Source organism: Eleginops maclovinus, chromosome 18 (assembly GCF_036324505.1).
Source record: "Eleginops maclovinus isolate JMC-PN-2008 ecotype Puerto Natales chromosome 18, JC_Emac_rtc_rv5, whole genome shotgun sequence".
Classification (NCBI taxonomy): Eukaryota; Metazoa; Chordata; class Actinopteri; order Perciformes; family Eleginopidae; genus Eleginops; species Eleginops maclovinus.
The window spans coordinates 3,954,030-3,976,025 of NC_086366.1; the positions used below are offsets into that span (position 1 = coordinate 3,954,030).

At 42.1% G+C, this 21,996-nt stretch overlaps 3 protein-coding genes across 6 annotated transcripts; 2 read left to right on the forward strand and 1 right to left on the reverse strand.

Moving 5' to 3' along the window:
• Positions 1–772: 772 nt before the first annotated feature.
• On the forward strand, positions 773–6,458 carry si:dkey-260j18.2 (uncharacterized protein LOC325231 homolog). Its single transcript, XM_063906819.1, has 5 exons — positions 773–1,150; positions 1,903–2,056; positions 2,152–2,230; positions 2,366–2,593; positions 2,687–6,458. Exons 2-5 carry the CDS (start codon positions 1,903–1,905, stop codon positions 4,179–4,181), a joined length of 1,956 nt encoding a protein of 651 aa, XP_063762889.1. The 5' UTR covers positions 773–1,150; the 3' UTR covers positions 4,182–6,458.
• Positions 6,459–6,468: 10 nt separating this feature from the next.
• On the forward strand, positions 6,469–21,282 carry slc5a2 (solute carrier family 5 member 2). The gene is made up of 15 exons (XM_063906818.1): positions 6,469–6,741; positions 6,858–6,929; positions 8,281–8,385; positions 8,504–8,563; positions 9,306–9,410; positions 10,628–10,733; positions 11,534–11,614; positions 12,824–13,053; positions 13,339–13,474; positions 13,607–13,714; positions 13,869–14,019; positions 14,793–14,961; positions 15,472–15,687; positions 20,473–20,602; positions 20,747–21,282. Exons 1-15 carry the CDS (start codon positions 6,643–6,645, stop codon positions 20,938–20,940), a joined length of 1,962 nt encoding a protein of 653 aa, XP_063762888.1. The 5' UTR covers positions 6,469–6,642; the 3' UTR covers positions 20,941–21,282.
• LOC134880109 (GTPase IMAP family member 8-like) lies at positions 16,250–19,628 on the reverse strand. Of its 4 annotated transcripts, none has more exons than XM_063906824.1 (4): positions 19,513–19,574; positions 18,686–18,823; positions 17,941–18,509; positions 16,250–17,868 (listed from the first exon to the last, which is right to left on the reverse strand). In XM_063906824.1, exons 3-4 carry the CDS (start codon positions 18,494–18,496, stop codon positions 17,108–17,110), a joined length of 1,317 nt encoding a protein of 438 aa, XP_063762894.1. In that variant the 5' UTR covers positions 18,497–18,509; positions 18,686–18,823; positions 19,513–19,574; the 3' UTR covers positions 16,250–17,107. The 4 variants fall into 4 exon arrangements, with proteins under 4 accessions (XP_063762894.1, XP_063762892.1, XP_063762893.1 ...); XM_063906822.1 differs by having other exon boundaries at positions 18,682–18,823; XM_063906823.1 differs by having other exon boundaries at positions 18,644–18,823.
• Positions 21,283–21,996: the final 714 nt, after the last annotated feature.

The following is a 21,996-nucleotide window of genomic DNA, read 5'->3' on the forward strand; positions in this document are numbered from 1 at the left end:
ACGGTCCTATTTTCCTTGAACGCAGCATGAATGCGGAAGATACCATTTCGGAAATAACAAATAATTACATTTTATTTTTGAGAAATAAAACTGTTATTTTGCGCAACGATTGACACATTTTGTAAAAAAAAAAAACGAGCAGAAATAGTTTAAATGAATTCATTAATTAATATGCAGCCCAAAGTGCTTTACAGATACAAAACAAAAAAGGAGGAACAAAAAAAAAGTTATAAACAAAAATAAATAGTTATTTCACAGAACCATAAAACTGTAAATCATGACAGTGATACCATAAAAAGATAGATTCAATTAAATGTTTTATTTTATTTGTATTTATTATTTATTCAAGAACAAGTTCACATCAGGGTTAAACACATAGATAAAATGAATTCACAATTTGTTGTGATTGCCTTTTTATTCATACACTTGTGCTACTACATGTTTTAATACTTGGTAAAAAATGTTCAAAATTAGGTTTGGAGTCAGCCCATCTCGTTTTATGAATAACGACATTTCCCTAAAATTAAAATTCACTGCACAAAACAGCGGAAATTAATATTATTCGGAATACAAATAATTATAATATATTTTATTTTAAAGAAATAAAACTGCTATTTTGCACCACGATTGTTACATTTTTCTAAAAATATATATATACAGAAAACGAGCAGAAATTATTGTAAATATATTTGTATTTTAGCTCTACACTGACGTCACAAGTCAAAGTTCAGCCAATCAGATGAGCGGAAGTTTATACGTTGCGGTCCCACAGTCTATGGTTGCGGTAATCCGGTGTGCGGCCGACTGAACCTGAAGTCAGTGGTAGGTTTGACCCTGTAGCCCCTGAAAAACGGCACTATTTAAACACACATTGTGCTTTGCGACCGAGCAGGGCGTGTGGGGATAATACCATGGTGGACTGACATGTTGTTAGGACCAGAGGCGTTTTGCACAACGCTCCTCCTGAGAGCTAGTTTTGTTATGGATGTTGTTGCACCGGGTGCTGCTGGATGAACACCGAGCAGAGTCTGCTTCAAAGGCCGCCTAACTAAACCCTCATAGTCGGGTTTAGTTACAGCCTGCCTCACACATTCCTGCTGAGAGTGAGACCCAACCCGGCTTCACGGTGGAAACCAGAAGAAGAGCAAAGGTAATGTTGAGCTGTGAAAAATCCACATTTTACCTGTTTACTGGTGCTACAAAAACACCCTGCTTTGTGTGTGTTATTGCAGTCTGTAAATGCACATTACTCTATTATGTTCTCCACATGTCTGTTCTAGGCTACCTCTTTAAAGACTGCTCTTTAAATGATCATTTACTGCACATATTTGATTCTACGGGAAAGGATTCGAGCCAAAATTCGGAGAAAAAACACAATATTCTCAGATTCAGATTTTCTTTTATTTCTTTGTAAACTTTTTTTTCTCAGAATTCTGACTTGTCTCCCCCCAAAGTAAATGTGGTATTGAATACACTACCTATACCGTATCCTCATAGTAAATTATATATTCTAATTGTACTTTTTTTGTATTTCTATATTTTTCTAAACATTTATTTTTGATATATTTTTAATTTTGTACATTTAAAAAAAATATCTTTTTAAAAATAGTTGAGTATATATATATATATATATATGCATTTTTGTTTATTTTTTAAAACATTTTTGCATTTCCTCCTTTTGTGTTTGTGTACCATTATACACCAAACCAAAATCCTTGTATGTGTATTAACTTCAGATTTATTAAGGACGATATTAAAAGACATATCCCTATGCTAATATCAAACTGCAATAAGACCCAAAAACCAACAATATTTACTTTAAAATTGTATCTTGAACTCAAAAGACATCTCTAAAGGTTAAAGCGAAAACTTCTCTGTGTTTCTGTAAATGTCATTCCTCAGATGAATGCTGTGCGGGGGGGCACAGTCACCTGGCGCCCCCAGCCGTGGCAGGACGGGGACGGCGGGGGAGGAGAGCCTCTGTCGGACAGCGACTCAGAGGAGGAGGACTTCCCCGACGACAGCACCACCCCGCTGGGAGACTACATCACACACGGTGAGCAGGAATTGAATTCATTAAGTTTCACCTGCCTTCAGCAGCAAGAATATAGTCATCTTTATTTCTGTTTCCTCTTCCTGCTTTGTTTTCAGGATTGAAGCAGCTCCTGGATGCTCAGCAACTGTGTGATGTTACTCTTCTTGTGGAGGGGAAGAAGTTCATGTGTCACAGGTAGGACTGCTATTTCCTAGTTATACAGATTCAGTGAGCTGTAAGTAGACAAAATAGGTCCTGTGAAATGTATGATGCCTTCTCCTCTTGGTATAAACACGTTATCTTCCATCTTTTCTCCATCTCGCTCCTCAGAGTGCTGTTGGCAGCGGTGAGTCCGTATTTCCGGGCGATGTTCACCAGCCCTCTGGTGGAGTCCCGCCTCACTGAGATCCGACTGGAGGAAGTGACGCCGTCCGTCATGGAGACGGTGATCCAGTTTGTTTACACCGGTGAGGCGGGGCTGTCTCTGGACACGGCTGAGGATCTGTTTGTGGCCGCCAACCGGCTTCAGGTCATGCCCCTTCAGGACCTGTGCTCCAGGTAAATCTGCTGTGTGAAAAGTGACAGCTTTTGTCTTCTGGATATCAAACCCTCTTGTCTCTTATACTCTCTCTCGCCCTCTGACGTCTCCAGGTTTCTGTTCGAGCACCTCTCGGTGGATAACTGTCTGGGGATGTACTCTCTGGCTCGCTCCCACCACGACCAGCTGCTGCTGCGCGCCACGCTGCGCCTCGTAGCCCAGCACTTCCCCCGGGTGGCCCGTCAGAAGGACTTCCTCCTGCTGGACCACGGCACGCTGGGCAGCCTGCTGAGCTCCGACCGGCTGGGGGTGGACTCCGAGGCGGAGGTATATGACGCGGCACGGCGCTGGGCAGAGCACCAGCCTTTACATCGTTACGTCCACATGCCGGCTCTGCTCCACCACCTGCGTCCGGGGCTGCTGTCCCAGGAAGAGAGCCGCAGACTCTGCCAGGAGCTGGGCCCCGCTGCCGCTGGCGAGGGCCTGGGGGGGCCTCTGAGGCCACGGGAGGGCATGTTTGAGAAGAAGATCGTCTGCGTGGACCTGACGCCTCGGGAGGACGAGAGCGCGGCCTCCAGAGACTTCACCGTGGACTGCTTCGACCCCCGGACAGGGAAGTGGGAGAAGCTGGCCGCGCTGGGGTCCCTGGTGAGCCCCGGCTGCACGGCTGTAGGGGACCGGCTGTTTGTGGCGGGGGGGATCCTGAGGACCGGCTCTGTGTCTGCAGCGGTGCACGAATACGACGCCGTGCTGGACCGCTGGATAGACCGGCCCCCCATGGTGCAGCCGCGGGCGATGCTAGGCCTGCTGGGCTGCGGGGAGGCCATCTTTGCGCTGGGGGGGAGTAACCGCTCCGCCCTGCTGGACTCCAGCGAGACTCTGGATCTGTCCACGCTCCAGTGGGCCCCGGGGCCTCGCCTGCCACTGCCACTGCGAGCCTTCGCCTGTGCGGCGCTGCGGGGGCGGCTTTACCTCCTGGGGGGGACCACGCTGGAGCAGAACCGGGCCGTGGTGCACTCGGGGGTGCTCGTCTATCACACCCTCACAGACTGCTGGACTCGCGTGGCTCTGGACTCCGGGGCCACCTGCCTTGCCGGGGGGGTCGCGGTGCGGGGGGGTGTCTGCGCCATCGGGGGATACATGAGGGACACCACCAAGTTCCTGGACGGAAACTACACCAACCTGGAGACTTTGGACGCCACGGGGCGGGTGCTGTTCTTTAGAGAGGGCCGGGGGTCCGGAGCAGAGAGGGAGGTAACCGGAGGGGGGGTGATGGTCAGCGCAGAACAGCGGGGGGGTGCGGGCGGTGGGAGCGACCGTGCCCCGAGCCCGGTGGTGTTTCCCGGGCTGCCGCGGCGGATTGCGGCGGGGGGCGTGGCCCGGTGGAAGCGCAGGATTTACGTGCTGGGGGGGGAGAACGGATCGCGGTTCTACGACAGCGTTTACTGCTGGAAGCCCGGCTGGCGCAGCTGGGTCCAGAGACGAGAGAAACTCCCCGGGGACACGGGGGGGGTGAGCCAGTTCGGGTGCACCACTTTAAAGTTCCCCAAGAAACACATCCTGTCCAGACTGAGACTCGCCAAAGACAACTGCAAGAAGCCGGACTAGCTCCACAGGGACCAGCTGGAGACCAGGCAGCTGATCATGTGACTCCAGGAACCAGATCCTCCTAACCTCACGACATGTTGAGGTGGAGATGAACAGGAAGAGGCCATTTTCTACAGAGTGCAGCACACCGTCGGCCTTTTATTGACGAGACACCGTCATTAGATCCTGTGTTTTTAGGGCGGTCCGATCAGATGTCATGCAGGGGGGGGGGCAGGTGGAGATAAAAACCAGTTGACAGTCAGGCAATACGCACCTGAATGTAACCTTATCCACAAATAGTAAAGTCCTTTCACAGAGAAAAGGACCTTTTTAAAAATATTTGATTCTTAAAGTGCAATGTTATTTTCAGCGTTTTCTCACGGCTGTGAAGTTTGAGTTCAGACACAAGGACACATACCGCACTATTCTGACCCTGATGTGTCCCACTTTATTGTCCTATCGCTGTTTTCTTTAACAACGGCCTTTTAAAGCCATGTGAAACTTCATGTAAGGGCTGTACAGATATCCTTTACTTGAGTATAAACCTATAAAAAGCAACATATTGTTCATAAACCAGCCGACCGTTTTTTATTTTTAAACCCTATTGCATGATAGAAACACACAAGGCTTGGGTGTCTCATTAACACAAACAGCCGTTCAGAATATAAGTTAAGAATCTACATTTTAAAACAAACAAACTGTATTTTTGTGTATTAATGCATTCATAACGCGTTGATCCAGGCCCTCAAAACCCCAAATATACAGTAGCAGCCAACACATCAGATTAACTCAGTGTTCTTAAATGCTCTGATGAGGGGAAACGTCTGCAGATAAGTCATCAGGATACGAAGATTAAAGATAGCCACACCACACCACGATCTTCCAGGTTAAAATATAGGATAACGTGTGCTTTGAATATACAGCGTTGTTCAGTGAGGGAAGGGGGGGGGTTAAATGTGTCAGTGTCGTTGTGTCTGAACTCTCCTGAAGTTCCATGTTTCTGCAGCCGTGTGAAAATGACTTTATTTTATTCCCGTTGCTCCGGCCGCAGAGCTGGTGAATGTGTTTGGAGGTTATGAATTATTTGAGCAGTGCACCTAATTTATTAAGACGTATTTCTAAGGTTTTCGTTGTTGTTTTGGAACCTTATGTTGCTCTGACTGCAGGGCTGCAGGGCGGGAATGTAAGCGCAGATCTGCGAGGGTTTAAAGTCATTCTTAAATTCTGACTCGATGAAAGGTCAGAGAGTTTGCCCACACTTGTTCAGCACATTGTTTTTGCTGTTAGCCACTACATTTAATCTTGTCTGCGGGAGAAATCTGCAAACACAAATCCAGTGCTGGCATCAGGTTGCAAACAGGGCTAGAAAACATATGGATATTTCTCCAAACATTCCTCAAACTTAAATTTGGAACATTTCTTGGGAATTTTGTTTAGTTAATTCACTCTCATCTGGCTGAGTTGACCTCACCATCCTAACAATACGTTTCTGATTCAGTTTGAATACTTTTATTAAGAAGGAAACAGGAAGTGCGTCGTCAATAGCAAGGAAGGATTTTCTCTGTCATTGAAATAAGACACTTATTAAAATCCTTCATCTCCCTCCAAAAAGACCCAAATCTGACTCTTCATACATTAAATCTGCTTTTCTGTTTCCCTGCCGCTAGAACTTTTCATAATTTTCCAACTTTTAAAACGTAATGCAACGACGCCCTTGAGAACAGAAGAGGAACTTCCCTATGTTTCCCAGCGAACAGCAGATGTTTAGTCATGTTATTTCTCCCCAGCTATCACTAAACACTTTTGTTACAACATCCGTCACTTTCTTAGTTTTTCATTTAACATGTTCTGAATTTTCCGATGTAAAATGAGATGGGCTTTTTTTCCTTTTGTTGGTGTGCCATGTGAAAGGTCTGTGCGTGTGCGTGTGCGTGTGTGTGTGTGTGAGCATGTTTTCTATTCTGAGGCGTAAATCTGTTCTTCGCACACATCCAAACCCGTGTCCAGGGACGTGGAGCTGCCCTCATTTAGTACAATCGGACCATGTTTGTTAACTGAAACGCAAATGGATGTTTTGCAGAGAAGCCCTGCTGTCTAATGATTAAACGACTGTTTGCTAAGTCTGCTTTTCACTTGTGAATTTTCTTTACAAATGCACTGACTTTTGGATGTTTAGGGCAGCTTTTTTGTGCCCAAAATACATTAAAATCCTGTGAAACATGATGACTGTCAACCCTGTTTTTCAGGGTGTTAATAATTACTCTATTTAATAAACTGCTGACACTTAGTCACCGCTGACCAAAGTTCTCACTTGGACTGACCACCACAGATCTACCACCCGTGCATCGCTCCCTATTCCTTCTTTCTGTCTAACTTCAGGTGTTTTTGCAGATGAATGGACTTTTTGAAGGTTGTCTCATATAGGAAGCTATTTAATTGAAGCAGCAGGTTAAACAAGGTGTCTTCAGGTTAAAGTGGAGCCATGGAGAATCCCTCCTCAGGTCAAATGGTCATCAACAACCCAGCAGACATCTCCGTCATTGTCGGGTATTTCCTCGTGGTGATCAGTGTCGGCATCTGGGTGAGTGCACCTGTTCTACCTGTCCATTATAACCACTGAATAGATGATGTAATATCATTTGTAAGTTCAAAAGGAACTTTGTTTAGGGAAAAATGGTCTTGTTTTGTGTGTTTTAGGCCATGTTTCGCACCAACCGTGGGACAGTCGGAGGATATTTCCTGGCAGGACGCACCATGACCTGGTGGCCAGTGAGTTCAATGTAGACTGATGCACATAAAGTCTCAGTTTAATATCAGTGTGTGTGTGTTATAAACGTTGTAATGTCATAGTTTGGCCACTAGAGAGTGCAGACGGTACACACAGATGCAATCGAATTTATTCAACCCCCATTGGACAATAGGTTTGTTGACAAAATGTACAATTTCTAAGCTGTTTGTAATTTAAAAAATTACTCAAGAATTCAATGAAACTAATATTACAACGTTTTTTATCCAAATTCAACAGAAAAATAAACTTTAATCACTACCACAGTCTCAAAATCATTCCACCCCTTCATGAGGAGCATCTTCAGTGCTTAGTGGAGCACCTTTCTGCTCTTCTGACCTGCTGCAAACGTGATGCATAGCCAGGCCCCAGCTTCCTGAGGAATCTTAGTCCTCACAGGCAACGGCCTCCAGTTTAATGATAGTCCTGGGTGTGCGGTTTGCATTTGCCTTCTTCAAATCCCACCAGAGATTTTCTACGGGGTTCGAGTCAGGCGACTGATGGCCACTCTAGAGAATACAATTTATTCTACTGAAAACAGGCATGGTGGACTTTGAGGTGGGATCGTTGTCCTGTTGGACGGTCGGCTTCCTCGCAGACAACTTGATTCCTAATATATCTTCACTTAAAGTGTATGTTCATTTTACATTCCTGTGCAATGCCTTTCTTTGGCATTTTTGGCGTAAAGTAATCAATGAAGTATATCTAATTTAATCTAAATTCTTCATTGTTTATTGGTAAATGTGATGTGGTAGCAGGTAAGTAAGGCGTAAACTCAATTTAATTTACAACATGTTTACAGTTCATTGAAACCACTTGCTGCAAACGGATATCAATCAAATAAACATTTATATTGGTAACACATTAATGTCCAATGCATGCAAACAATTAAACTAGCTGTTTTTGCACATGTGGTTTATTTTGATTTAACTAAACCTTGTAGTATCCTAAAGTTTGTTGATGTGATCTTTCTCTCTCTGAAGTTATTTGATGTCTTTGTAAAGGTTCTGCACCTTCTCATTTTGCCTTTATGGCCTCTTTAAGTAGTATTTAGCAAGTAATCTTAGCACTGGTTCTGTTCCCTGTAGGTTTTATTCAATCATCTATCCAGGTATGAAAGGAAGGATGTCAAGACTAAATCTGTCCAAGTCTTTTGGATTTAAACAAGCAACAAAGTCTTGATTTGTTTCCAGAAAAGGGTCAATATTTTGTCCAGTCAGTTTGCTCTGTCTCTGTTTTACGCATCAATGTTCCTTTAGTCTTCGTAATAATTAAAGTCACTTTATTTCTGCAGGTCTTCATTTGTTTGGACATGTTTTCTGTGTTTTAACTCAGGTTGGAGCCTCTCTGTTTGCCAGCAACATTGGCAGCGGTCACTTTGTGGGTTTGGCCGGCACCGGGGCAGCGAGCGGCATCGCAGTGGGGGGGTTTGAGTGGAACGTAAGTCCCACTACACGCTGCCATCAAACACCTGTATCAAAACCATGAATTGATGACTCTAAATCTACTATAATTTGCAGCATCACAGAGTCAGTCATTATGGTATGTTGTGTGTCAGGCTCTGTTCATCGTGCTGCTGCTGGGGTGGTTGTTCGTACCCGTCTACCTCACAGCGGGGGTCAGTATCCAACTTTATTATTAATTACTAAGTGATGAGGTACTATTTTAATGCAATAATAGCAGAAAATGCTCTTTTCAGCATCTTGAACATGGAGATTTCCTGCTTTTACTTGGTTTATATTATATTAAACTGCATACCTTGGAGTGAGGATGGACAAAGCTTGTTATGTTGTGCTTTTGTGAAACTGGGATTGCATTTTTCACTATTTTCTGACATTTTATAGACCTTAGTCTATCTTAGTTAGACCTTAGTTTACCAAATAATTGAGGAAATAATATGCAGTTGCAGCACCTTCATCATATTAATGTAATTCAATTGGCTTTGTTGACTCGACATTTGATATGTGTTGCCAAAGCACAATTACAATTATGAAAGGCAATGAAGAAAATGAGTAAAATAATGATATATTTAATGTTAAATAATATAAATAATCAAGATAGTATTGATAAATTCATGGGACTCAACTTCAACTGTGCAAGACAAGCAAAAATAGTGCAAATGTCAATTTAATGATAATAAAATATAACGGTTTTAGTAAGAATTTGAACAAAATATCAAAATACAAATAATTTATACATTTTATTGATCAAAATAATTCATACATTAAAAAAAATCTCCTAATGATAAATGTTGAAAAAGATGAATAGAAAAATAAAATAAAATAAATAAATAAATAGCAATGACCTATCAGGTGTTTTGTCCTCCTGTTATTCCCTTTATTAATCGTGGTGTGTGTCAGGTGGTGACGATGCCGCAGTACCTGAAGAAGAGATTTGGAGGCAGCAGAATCAGCCTCTACCTGTCCGTCATCTCCCTGTTCCTCTACATCTTCACCAAGATATCCGTGAGTCTCACTAACAAACCGTATGAGGTTCTTTCTGAGTGTCTTCACTCAGGGAGGAGGCGCTCATTTGTATTGGATTCATTTTAGTTGTTTTGTTTTTAACTAAAGCACTTTTTTGTGTGATTTCTAGTTTTCTATCTTTAATTCTTGAGGGATATTAAGCTGCCTCTTGCTGTAACCTTTCCCCGCTGTGGGACCAATGAATAAACGCACAATATAAAGTGTTTGTGAAAAGTAAAGAAAAGTCTCTCCCCCTCCCAACTCTTAAAATTCAATTAGCTTTATTGACATGACCTTGATGATGAACAGTATCCCCAAAGCATAGTACGAAGTTTCTACTTCTGAAGCAATGGAGACAAAACAGAGAGACGCTGGAGAGCAGGAACTTGATGTCAAAACACTGTTGGATTTATTCGGAGCTGCGACTGGAGAACTGACAAGACATTTACTGTAGACACGAGACGCCACAGCGGTTGCCAAACCAACTCTGAAGGTCTCCGGGATAGGAAGAGGTTTTAACGAGTTCCAAATGGGTGATAAATATTCTCAGAGCAGCAGACTAAACAATGTAGGACAATACTTCAAAACTTAACCTGACATCCCCGTCACACACAAGGTGTCTAACGAGGCATCTGGAATCAGCCCCAAACAATAAAACCAATCTAAGAACAGGCGTGAGAGTGTACCCACTGTGGGGACACGGCTGCGGAAGCCCAGGCATCCCCTCCTTAAGGAAGATAACAGCACCTGCATGGCCGTTAGCCTATGCCAGAGGAGCGCAGAGAGGAAGGAGTGAAGAGGTCACAGGCCTGAGCGAAAGGTAACAAGCTTACACGAAATATTCCCTAACAATTATAATTACATTGAGTCAACAAGAGGCTAAAGTCTTCAAGAAGAAAGTCCATGCTGAAGTTGAAATGTTGATGTTGTTTAATAAACAAATTGAAACAACGATAGGTAGGACCACAAACGGTCAACAGAAAAAGTATCAGCCTCTGTCATCCCACCCCCAGCATGCAACAGGTGACCTCACTACACAAACCACACCCATGCGACCATTCCCTGAAGTGCTCAACAAACACAAATAAAATGATGTGAACAAATAATAATAACAATACAAATAATACAACTCAGGCTGAAGGGCATTTTGTCTGCTGGATCCTCCTTCTCCATGCACCTTTTTGTTTTTGAACACATTACATGTTTCCTCTCTGCAGGTGGACATGTTTTCAGGAGCCGTGTTCATCCAGCAAGCGTTGGGCTGGAACATCTACGTGTCCGTCATCAGCCTGCTCTTAATCACAGCCCTGTACACCGTCACAGGTCCGTGTGCAACGTCTGGGGCCTCGTTACAGAGAGCCTGAAATCCTATGTTATCTTTTATAGGAGCACATCTAGGATTTTCTTTGGTATTGCAGAACTGCACGTAGGAAAAAACACCTATCTTATGGATTTTTCGCTCCTACAGAACCATCCTCAAAATGTTTAAGGGAAGAAGTGTCTCACAAACTGTCCTGGTTGAGTTAGAGTGGGTACATAAATATCAAAGTACTTCCTATGAATGGTGTTTAAGAGTTGGACAGAAACTGTAGGGCGTCACATCATTACATTTATAACGTGCTTTACATACTGCTCTACATGTCTTTGAACAGGTTAATAGATGTATTCATGTAAAGGGAAGACATGGTTGCAATACGTAGGAGTGTTTTTGGAGGTTCAGGATTTTCGAAATTGTTGACGTGTGTTCATTCATGCATAATATTTCAAATGTCTTACTCATATCATCAATATGTAACATTTGATCAGAATAATCATAAAGTAGAAGTTGAAAGATACCAATAACCTGATAGTGCTCCTTGTCGTTTAAAAAAAGAACAGCCATTCTCTTATACTTTATTTTGGCACATGTTTTTTTCGGTTTAAAATAGAGTGAAATGTTTAGACCAGATTTCACAATTTTTTTGGGGCACAACTGGTTTTAAGAGTCAAAAATATCTTCCTCTTTTTTTGTTTTAAAAGTGTATGGAGGTGCAATGTGAAATCTATAACGTAATCCTTCTAATATCAGGGTTTCTGTGTGAGAGTGTATTTTAATGTGTGTGTGTGTGTGTGTGTGTTTCCAGGTGGCCTGGCTGCTCTGATGTACACTGACACCGTTCAGACCTTCGTCATCATCGCCGGAGCCTTCGTCCTCACCGGCTACTGTCAGTAAATTATGCAGTATTTTATCCTCCAGAGGCTTTTTCCATTCATCCTACACACACACACACTTCACACACCCTTCACAGTTCGTTGCTCCTGTCAGTCCCTCCAGGATATACCGTGTCCCTCCCCAGCAGGAAGGAGATTAGCCAGGGTCAGTAATCATTCACTTCTCTGCAGCGAGGCTGACTCTGCAGAACCTCAGAACTCTTCCCCTGAAGCCAAACAGAAAACAAACACCTGGTTATTGATTCCTCCACACCCAGTCATTTTACATCAGAGCTCTCCTGCTGTAGGTTTCAGACAGTTACAGACAGAGGCAGACGAGATATAAGCAGCATGCAGGAGGAGCAGAAACAGCCGCCTCCTTTTGAGAAGTGGTGATGCATGGAGGTGAACGTGCTGACTCAGCAGCTGGCTCGTGTCTTGAGGGTCAGAAAAAGACTGTGGACTATTGAGCGGAGGAGAGGGCACAGTGATCAGTGTGCTGATTTAAACAGTGTTTAGGAACAGTATGTTTAAGACAATGTCCATACCTGTCATGAATGTGATTTAGGAGGGACACGTGTGAAAACTGTATAAGAGTTCTGTTTTGAATGTTAAAGATCCAAGATTCAAATCAGAAGTTTAATTTTTTTAATAAATCTTTACGCTATTAGTTTATAATCTGAATTTTTTGTCTGATTTCTGAGTTTAAAATCATAATTCATGTTTTTTATTTTTTATTCTCAGTTGTAGAGACAGATCGTTTTTCATTCAAATCATATTTTATTTTTACAACAAATTCAAAAAATGTATTTCAGTTCTGAGTTTTAAAGACGGAATAATGAAGTAAAACACTTAAATGTATGTAAAAAATGTGTTTGATATCCGAGTTAAACATCAAACTTATGATATCAAAGTCAGATTTAATTTAAGAAGTATTTCTAAAATGTGTCTTTTTTAATATATTTTCCCAAATTGATTCTTGTAAAAATGTATTTGACTTTCAGAGATAACATTTTCAGAAAGTCTAATAATTGTTTCCAAATGTGGCCCTAATCTTCTAGATTATCTAACTAACTGAAATGCAGGAACTTAACTATAATTAAATGAGGATTCGAGCGTCAATCAAGCATGCACTAAAGACCCCTCTAGGGTCCAGCAAAATAAAGAAAGGAAAGCCTTTATGTCATTTTTCTGAATCGAACCTTTCCTCTTTTCTCTTCCAGCTTTTGCTGAAGTAGGAGGCTACAGCGCTCTGCTGGAGAAATACAGCTCTGCTACACCCAGTAACTTCTCCTCCATGGACCCCCAGCGCTACAACATCTCCCCCCAGTGCTACACCCCCCGACCGGACGCCTTCAGCCTGCTGAGGGACCCCACCACCGGGGACCTGCCCTGGCCCGGAGTGCTGTTTGGGATTGCTATAGTGGGAAGCTGGTACTGGTGCACGGACCAGGTGAAGACACACACACACACACACACACACACACACACACACACACACACACACACACACACACACACACACACACACACACACACACACACACACACACACACACACACACACACACACACACACACACACACACACACACACACACACACACACACACACACACACACACACACACACACACACACACACACACACAAAAGCGTTGGTGTTACTTTCTTTGATTTTATATCTACTGCACTTTGTGTCAGATTAAAGTCTCTTCTGTCTCCTCTCATCCCTCAGGTGATCGTGCAGCGCTGCCTTGCGGCTCGCAGTCTGACCCATGTGAAGGCCGGCTGCATCATGTGTGGATACCTGAAGCTGCTGCCCATGTTCCTCATGGTGTTCCCCGGCATGATCAGCAGGGTCCTCTACCCAGGTCTGTGGAGACACTTCAAAATCCTGTAGAAAACGTCTTAGTGTACGATATAAAAACACTGCAGGAGATGCATTTTTCTGACTTATATTTCAGAGTATGAGTGTGTATGTGTGTGTTTTCCTTCCCCTGTAGATGAGGTTGGCTGTGTTGTCCCTGAGGTGTGTAAGAGGGTGTGTGGGACTGAGGTGGGCTGCTCCAACATCGCCTATCCTAAACTGGTGGTGACGGTCATGCCAAATGGTAGGAACACTAAACCATACTACTTCATAATCATGCTTTTTGAAATGAACACAAGTAAAAGGGAGGAAATTGTACTTGGCTCACAATCTGACTCTCATAAAGTCTCTTATGTTCTTCTTCTTCTTCTTCTTCTTCTTCTTCTTCTTCTTCGCAGGATTGCGAGGTCTGATGCTGGCTGTGATGCTGGCGGCTCTCATGTCCTCTCTGGCCTCCATCTTTAACAGCAGCAGTACTCTGTTCACGCTGGACATCTGGACCCGCATCAGACCGCAGGCCGCCGAGCGAGAGCTGCTGATCGTGGGCAGGTAAACGGACGCCGTTAAAGCAGAAACCCCTTTACTTTTTTCCATCGCTGCCTTTCGTCTCAGATACTTTTTATACAAACCTTATACAGGTCAATGTAACTGGACGTGTAAGTAAGAAACACGTTGAGTTTTGCATGCTGTCAAAAATGTACAGACACCACGTTGTGACCTGTAAGATCGTTGTCAGGGAAACATCCATGGTAACTTCAACAACAACACAAACATTATCCCCAATGTGTTGTTCATATACAAAACATGATCACAAACGGATTGCAGCACTATTTCACCAGATATTTTTCTGCATCTTAAACATTTTGCATCAGACATTTTCAGAAATTGCACACAATGTCTAGTCTGGCTCTTCCTCCTAAATGTCCCTTTCATGATGCAGGTGGTGTTACTCCATGCATCGATGACAGGATCTAGACTGCCAAGGTCTGGGTTAGGGTTATTTGAGCTCATATTTAGAGCCATTAACTGTTTTCAATTTGACAGTTTAGTGGTCAAAACATATAAAATATTCCTACTTCTGTGGCTTACATCACAGCCTAACAGCAGCTTAAGAGAGAAGGTGTGGCCAGTGAAATGCCACTAAGATAAGACTAAATTCTCCCCCAAGATCCATTTGCTAATGATGATGTCATTAATACCACAGCTTTACAAATGGCTTCAGTGCAATTATGACCAATTCTACATTCAATATGTTTGTGTTTAAAAGAAGTTCGGAGGATGTTTCAGTGGGTGTGAATGTAGGGTACTGGGATCTTTTTCAGGGTCTGGGTGCTGTGCATCGTAGCCGTCAGTATCTGCTGGATCCCGGTGGTGCAGGCAGCTCAGAGCGGTCAGCTGTTTGACTACATCCAGTCCGTCTCCAGCTACCTGGCTCCACCTATCGCCTCCGTCTTCCTGCTAGCCGTGTTTGTGAAGAGGGTCAATGAGAAGGTCAGACATCTCACACACAGACACACACACACACACACACACACACACACACACACACACACACACACACACACACACACACACACACACACACACACACACACACACACACACACACACACACACACATAAATCACACACACTGTTGGAACCGAATCGCACACAAGGTGTACACTGTCTCTAATATGCTTTATTCTAGCTGATATGCATTCATGTGTTTTAAAGTATTTGACTTAATAAGGACCCTTTTTGGGATTTTGCATCAGGTTGCACATTTGTATGCCATGAACAGTCTTAAAGTTGGAAAATTTGGTGATGAAAATATCTCAAATGTTCCCCATATACCCTGCTGTTGTACAGTAGACGTCCCTTAAAGCTTCAGTGGAATTGTAATTTTTCTAATGCCATATTTTTAAAACAAGCATCAGATCAGATCGAAGGGTTTTGTTTAAAAGAAGTAAATTCAATATATGTTCAGAAGACACAGTGTCATCTGTCGTCCTCCTGCAGGGTGCGTTCTGGGGCCTGATGGGCGGCCTGCTGATGGGTCTCTGTCGGATGTTGCCTGAGTTCTGGTTCGGGTCTGGCAGCTGTATTTTCCCCTCTAGCTGCCCCTTCTTGGTGTGTGGGATCCATTACCTGCACTTTGCCATCATACTGTTCTTCTGCACCTCGGTGCTGGTGCTGCTGGTCAGCCTCTGCACACCGCCCATCGAGGAGCAGCATGTGAGTGACCTCTGACCTCACACATGCACTGAATCACTAAGTCCCCTTATGTTTCTGTAACAGGCACACAAATTATGTCTGTAAGCTAATCTTACATTCTACCAGTGGTGGAATGTAACTCAACATTTACTGAAGTACAATTTGGAGGTAGTTGTAATTTACCCAAGTATTTCCATTTTATGCTACTTTATACTTTTACAACATTTTCGGAAGCTGATATTGTACGTTTTACTCCACGACATGTATTTGACCGCTTTACTTACTTTACAGATTCAGATTATTAACTGAAACTAAAATATAAATCAATAAAAAACGTAGGGTTAAAATGTCCAGCTGCAGTATCCAAAGTAAATCGATGCAGCTCTACTTTTACCAGCTGTGATGAACAAATGAATGCTTCAATAACAATAATAATAATAATCCAATAATTGTGTATTTACATTATTCTGAAATGGGCCATAACGCATAACCAGTACTGCTTACTTTGGTACTTAAAGTATATTTTGATGCTCTTTCCTCTTTGGTGGAAAGGGGCAAATGTCAGACCCAAACACAGCAGAGATACAGGTATATGTTTATTGATGGAAAATCAAATCAAATCAAATACATTTTAGGTAACAGTGATAAGAATCATTTTTAACATTTCATTTAAACCTTGTGTTTTATTTGAGAAGTTGTGTTTATTACATCTATCCATCCAATAATAAAATATCTGACATTATATTCCGATTATATCATCACACATTAAACCTGACATAATGCTTAGACAGGAGTAAAAACAAAACCTTTATGCTAAAATACATTCATGTAGAAATGTCATCAAATTTAGATTAAAAGTGAGAGTCAGAGATTGACCTATAACAAATCCCACTGGTATTGAACATCAACAAATAAACTGTTTTAAAACTGAAAGAAAATAACTTGAAATCTATAACAAAGTGTCCTGTATTGTGTTCATTTACATCATACTTATGTTTAATGGAAATATACAGCATTAGCTTTCCTGTCAACAGAAAATGTAACAAAGTATCCGCAAAACACAACTTAGTTTCTCTGGTTCAGGATCAGAAACAGTTGGATCTTTATGGTTTAATACAAACAAATTCAATGGTGACTTGAAGCATGTTACATGACTTGTTCATTTTCATTATAAAACATGAGCACCAACGTGTTTTGGTTTCTAATTAAAAGCCTTTGTCTGTCCTTTCATTTCCCCAACAGTCATTGAGGTACCATAACATATTACTAACTGAAAGAAAAACTCTCCCTGTTCATAACGAAGAAATCAAGTGGATGTCTTTTCAAAAATATTAAGTGAATCCATTTTGTCGTATAAATGTGTTCAGGAAACAGGCAGGGAAACCTCGTCACACACTGCACCTAAGCCTGAAGCTTCCCCATTACCACCATCCACAATGAACTACACCATTTGATGTGTTCTATTAGTATGCGTTCTGCGAGCCTGGTCCAATGTTTGGAGCATCCTTATAAACCATTGCAGAAATTCAGAACATTTTTTAGAAATGTATTCTGTTATGAGGCCTGCTCTGGACCCTTCTGCTGATGCAGTTTGAACCTGTGTGGATATCTCAGAGATAAAGCATTTTCCATTATTAGCCGTTACCATCTCATCCACTTTTTCCAGAAGATGTTTAACCTGCACCCTGTTTCCAATCTTTGTGTTGTCAAACACACTGTATCTACCTGCACACATGGTTACTAGGTCAGACACATATTTGTCAGCCTTGATCAAGTCTTCAATGGACTTGCCTTTGAGGTCATCTCCGTGAGTGAAAAGGAGCATCATATGTTTACGAGCACCTGTGCCAAAGAGTGTTGGCAGCATCTTACACAATCTAATTTCTGCTTCAGAGATCCTGTTTATCCTCACCGCAATGATGAGGGCATGTGGTCCTGGATCAGCCTTTTCTACTGACATCATGATCTCCCTTAAAAGGTGTTCAGGATTTTTATCAGTGAATCCTGGAGTGTCGACCACTGTGACCTGACGACCCTCCACTGTAGCCGTTTCAACAACAGCTTCTTTACTTACTCCTTTAAAGCCACAGCCTGATTCGAAGCGATTGGATCCCAGGATGGTGTTTCCTGATGCACTTTTTCCATATCCAGGTAGACCGAACAACACCATCCTCCTCGGAGGACCCAGAGGATTGGACACCACTAAAGGAAAGAAACAAAAAGTTTTAGCACTCCCAAAGAAGCAAAAATCGTTTGCATTATTTCGTTACTCACCATCACTGAGGTGATTGGACTTCTCTAGCAGTTGACGGACTTGATCCGGTCCACCATTTTCATTGTTGAAGACATGATATCTCTTTTCAAATCTTTTCACAAGTGCTGGAAGAGGACTCTCTGGATCATCATTGATGAAATCATCCAACTTCATGTCATTTAAGGTGTCCCCTGATGTGAAGAGCAGGTAACAGTACTCAAACCCCTCATCACCAATGACTCTGATAGCTGCCTCCATCGCATTCTTCTGCTCAATGGTGAATCGATCTATTTTAACCACTACCAGGAACAAACAAGGTTCCTTGGAATCCAGGAGATGTTGACACAAGTTTCTAACCTCCTTCTCTGATCCTAATATTCCTGGAGTGTCGACCACTGAGATCTGTTTCCCAAACACGCTGTCAGTTTGTGTAGAGTGTTTTTTTGTCACTGAGGTGAAGGATCGTTTTGACACAAATGCTGTTCGTCCAAGGATGGTGTTTCCTGAAGCACTTTTGCCAACACCTGAGTTTCCAAGTAGGACGATGGTGAGAACTGAACTTGGACCTGAAGCCATTTTTCTTGTTAGCCTGTAAAGTATGTTAGAGGGAATTATGGACAGCTGATTTGTTCTACAATTTCTCTCAGTTATCATGACGTGAACACAGTTGGGGACATTACTAAGAAGAAGTCTGACAGTTGAGATGTTGGAAACTAACATTACCTGTCACATGTAAATGACTTTTATCCAAAGCGACTTACATACACTCAATATTGTGGGCAATCCCCACAGGAGGTATTTGTGGTGAAGTTTCTTGCCCAGAGACACAACGACATGCTGACTGCAGTGGGAACGGGAACCAGCGACCCACTTACTGCGCCACAGCCTCTTTGACAAACCAACCTGTAGAACAGGTACTCTCATCCAGTGCATTGAAGGATTACTAAGAGATATTTCAGCTGTTTTCACTTTCACTTTGTCCTTCAAACAAACTCAGATCACCTTACTCATCCTTCTGACCTTTCAAAGTTCATTCTGTTCGATCAGTGTTTAAAGCTGCTCAGCTTTTGTGCTGGCATTTTGGGGAGTTCCAGAACAAGATGGCTCATACTGTATATGTAATACCTTTGTGTCTGATGGGAACAAAATGGGTGCTGCTGTGATGTGCCACACCTAAATGTCTCCCAGATAAGGATTATTGATGGTAAATATTATCAGCCCTTAAATCAGACTGTAGTTCTCCTGCAGTAAATCCAGCAGCTACCCTGCAGTATACAAAGCCATTCAAACTAGCTGCACCTTTACCAGCTCTGAGAACACTTTAATGATCAATCATTATAAAACATATCAGAGATATTATTCTGAAATGGACCAATCAAACAATGACTACTTTTACTGTCGCTACTTTAAGTACATTTAGATATATATGTTTTTATAATCCAAGCAAATCAAATTGAATAATAATAATTATATAATAATTGTAATATAATTTAATAAGACAACAGATGTCACATCAAATACTGTATCAGATCATTAAAACAAAATGGACAGAAAAACAACAACAAATAAAAGTAACATTAAAGATTGCTGACCTGAGAGCAGAGGCTTTTGTTTGAGTCCAGAGAGAATAAAGGTATTTCCGTGTATTTCCCATATACACCTCCAAGTCTTTAAAGTTTCACAAATTTAGCTGCACCACTTCCTAAAATCACCGTCAAAATAAAACCCCCACCTTGTCTTCAGATTTCAGGCTTGTGTAAGGTCCATCAGAAAGTTTTTTTTTAGTTTGTTTCAACAGGACACATGTGTTTACATCTATGCTAACAGGCCTTTTGTTATTTTACATTGTCTATTTCTAAACAATGTTCTGTGCTGTTACTGCTGGATACTGATTTTATTTTGGCAGAGAGTCTTGCACTTGTCGACAGCTGAACGTGTTGACAGACTTTATAAACGAAAGCACCTGTGATGTGAACATCCACTAAGTCAAAGTTATATTGTTATTAATATTATAAAGCTGGTTCTTTACTTTAAGTGACTTAACAAAAGTACAAACTAAATATATTGTAAGTTCAAGTGGAGAATGCAGTGGTGTAAAGTAACTAAGTACATTTACTAGAGTACTGTAGGTACAATTTTGAGGTACCCAGACTTTACTTGAGTACGAGTATTTTCTGCTGCTTTGTCCTTCCAATCCACTGCAATTCAGAGGTGTACTTTTACTCCACTACATTAATTAAATACCTTTAGTTGCTAGGCAGATTTGGATTAATGATGTGAATATAATCAACCCTTTGAGAACCCTTTAATGAACAATAATTATAAAACATATCAGATATTTTATTCTGAAATGGACCAATCTGCACTTTTACTTTTGAATGCAGGACTTCACCTGCAGCAGAGTATTCCTACACTGCGTTAATGCAACGTTTACTGAAGGGAAGGATCCGAAAACTTCCAACACCGCAGCATGAAACATTTAGACCTGATCTGTGAAACATTTACAAATGATTGTCTGTTCCTGTGTCTTATGAAATGTGTTTTCCTTTCAGCTCCATCGTCTGGTGTTCAGCCTGCGTCACTCCAAAGAGGAGAGGAAGGATTTGGACTGGGAGCAACAGGAGGAGGGGAGGAGAGCCCGGAGAGAGGCAGAGGAGAGGGAGAGGGAGAAGAGTGAGGAAGGTGAGATAAAATCATTATTATTTGTAAATAGTTATCTGTTTATTTTCCACACGATGTGCAATCTTTATTTTATCTCAATACTATGTTTTTGCCAATAAAGCTCCTTTGAATTTGAATTACTTTCCTCCTCTCTCTTCCTCTCAGAAGCTGCAGGGGGAGAAAAGTCTTGTTGTCACTTCAGTAGTGGGCGAGGCTCCCGGGCCCCTGAGGAGGACCAGCCTGAGGCCCCAGAGATGCTTCCGGACATCAGCGAGGCCCCGGTGTGGAAGTACACTGTGGATGCTAACGCGCTCATTATGATGGCTGTCGCAGTGTTTATGTGGGGCTACTACGCCTAGCAGTCCTAGTGTTCGTTTGATGGGATGGGAATACAGCACTTTGCCCCCTGGTGGTTATTACATGTCACTGCACAAATCACAGAGATGTCACAAGTTGAAATAAATTAAATAAAACACATGGAAGTACAACAGTCTCATTTCTCTGTTTAGCACAATGGGTTTGTGTACCTTTGTAAGTGCTGAAAAGTACTTTTTACTCCCACATTTCTCTAACAACTGCATCTAATAAGTAGTATTTTTAATTATAGTTTGAGCTACCCAGCAAGAGATCAAGCCCCTTTCTATCCTTAGAGAGGAACACAGTAATGATATCCCTCTACCATCAAATACATTATACTAAAAGGATGCGTACTTTCGGTACTTCAATTATAAATCTTCCACCTCCTTCCCTCCCTGCATTTCGCCACTCCTGCAGAGTGCCTGTGTTGCGGGGTAAAACTATCTGATCGGGTTAAAATGCCATTACTGTATACCGTTACATGTTGATCCAATCACAGGTCAATCTGCGCCTGCACCAAAGCTCGGAAATACAGGTGTGAAGAAAGGTGTAATTTAGCAGCCTGGTGTGAATTCAATAAAGATCAAAGTAGCTGGAAGATCTGCCTTGAAGTTTCTTGGACTCCTTGTGAAGCTTTAGCCAAAGGATTGATTCAAAGGGTCCCTTTAATGCTCATTTTAAGTCATGTCTCCATGCTTAAATGTTCAGAAAGCTCTTTCACTTTCTAATACTGCCTGTGCTGCAGCCCAGTCTGCTCTGATTGGTTAGCTCCGTTGTGATTGGTCGACCTCTTAGTGATGTCCCGCCCCTATGTATCATGTACAATGTGTTGGAGCGCTAGCGACACACTACAGGGAAGGGAAAACTCCCCAAAAACATAATAGGTCCTCTTTAATTTTGGGAGGAACTGTTAAGACATGCTAGATAAGCAAGTTAATTAACTCTCTGATTTGTATTCAATTGTGATTGGTCAATTAAACAGGCATAAGATGCATAAGAATATTAATATATTCAGTGTTTATAGGTTCAAAAAATCGAATTAGCCTCCGTTATTGCCT

Bases quoted from the DNA above. Each gene is read 5' to 3' on its own strand.
- si:dkey-260j18.2 (XM_063906819.1), top strand. From the start codon at position 1,903: ATGAATGCTGTGCGGGGGGGCACAGTCACCTGGCGCCCCCAGCCGTGG. The intron at 2,057-2,151 runs GTGAGCAGGAAT...CTTTGTTTTCAG, and splicing joins GGGAGACTACATCACACACG to GATTGAAGCAGCTCCTGGAT. The intron at 2,594-2,686 runs GTAAATCTGCTG...TGACGTCTCCAG, and splicing joins CTTCAGGACCTGTGCTCCAG to GTTTCTGTTCGAGCACCTCT.
- slc5a2 (XM_063906818.1), top strand. From the start codon at position 6,643: ATGGAGAATCCCTCCTCAGGTCAAATGGTCATCAACAACCCAGCAGAC. The intron at 11,615-12,823 runs GTCAGTAAATTA...TTTCTCTTCCAG, and splicing joins CTTCGTCCTCACCGGCTACT to CTTTTGCTGAAGTAGGAGGC. The intron at 15,688-20,472 runs GTGAGTGACCTC...TTTTCCTTTCAG, and splicing joins CGCCCATCGAGGAGCAGCAT to CTCCATCGTCTGGTGTTCAG.
- LOC134880109 (XM_063906821.1), bottom strand. From the start codon at position 19,574: ATGGGAAATACACGGAAATACCTTTATTCTCTCTGGACTCAAACAAAA. The intron at 18,510-19,512 runs GTCAGCAATCTT...CATACTTTACAG, and splicing joins ACAAAAGCCTCTGCTCTCAG to GCTAACAAGAAAAATGGCTT. The intron at 17,869-17,940 runs GTGAGTAACGAA...TCTTTCCTTTAG, and splicing joins GTCCAATCACCTCAGTGATG to TGGTGTCCAATCCTCTGGGT.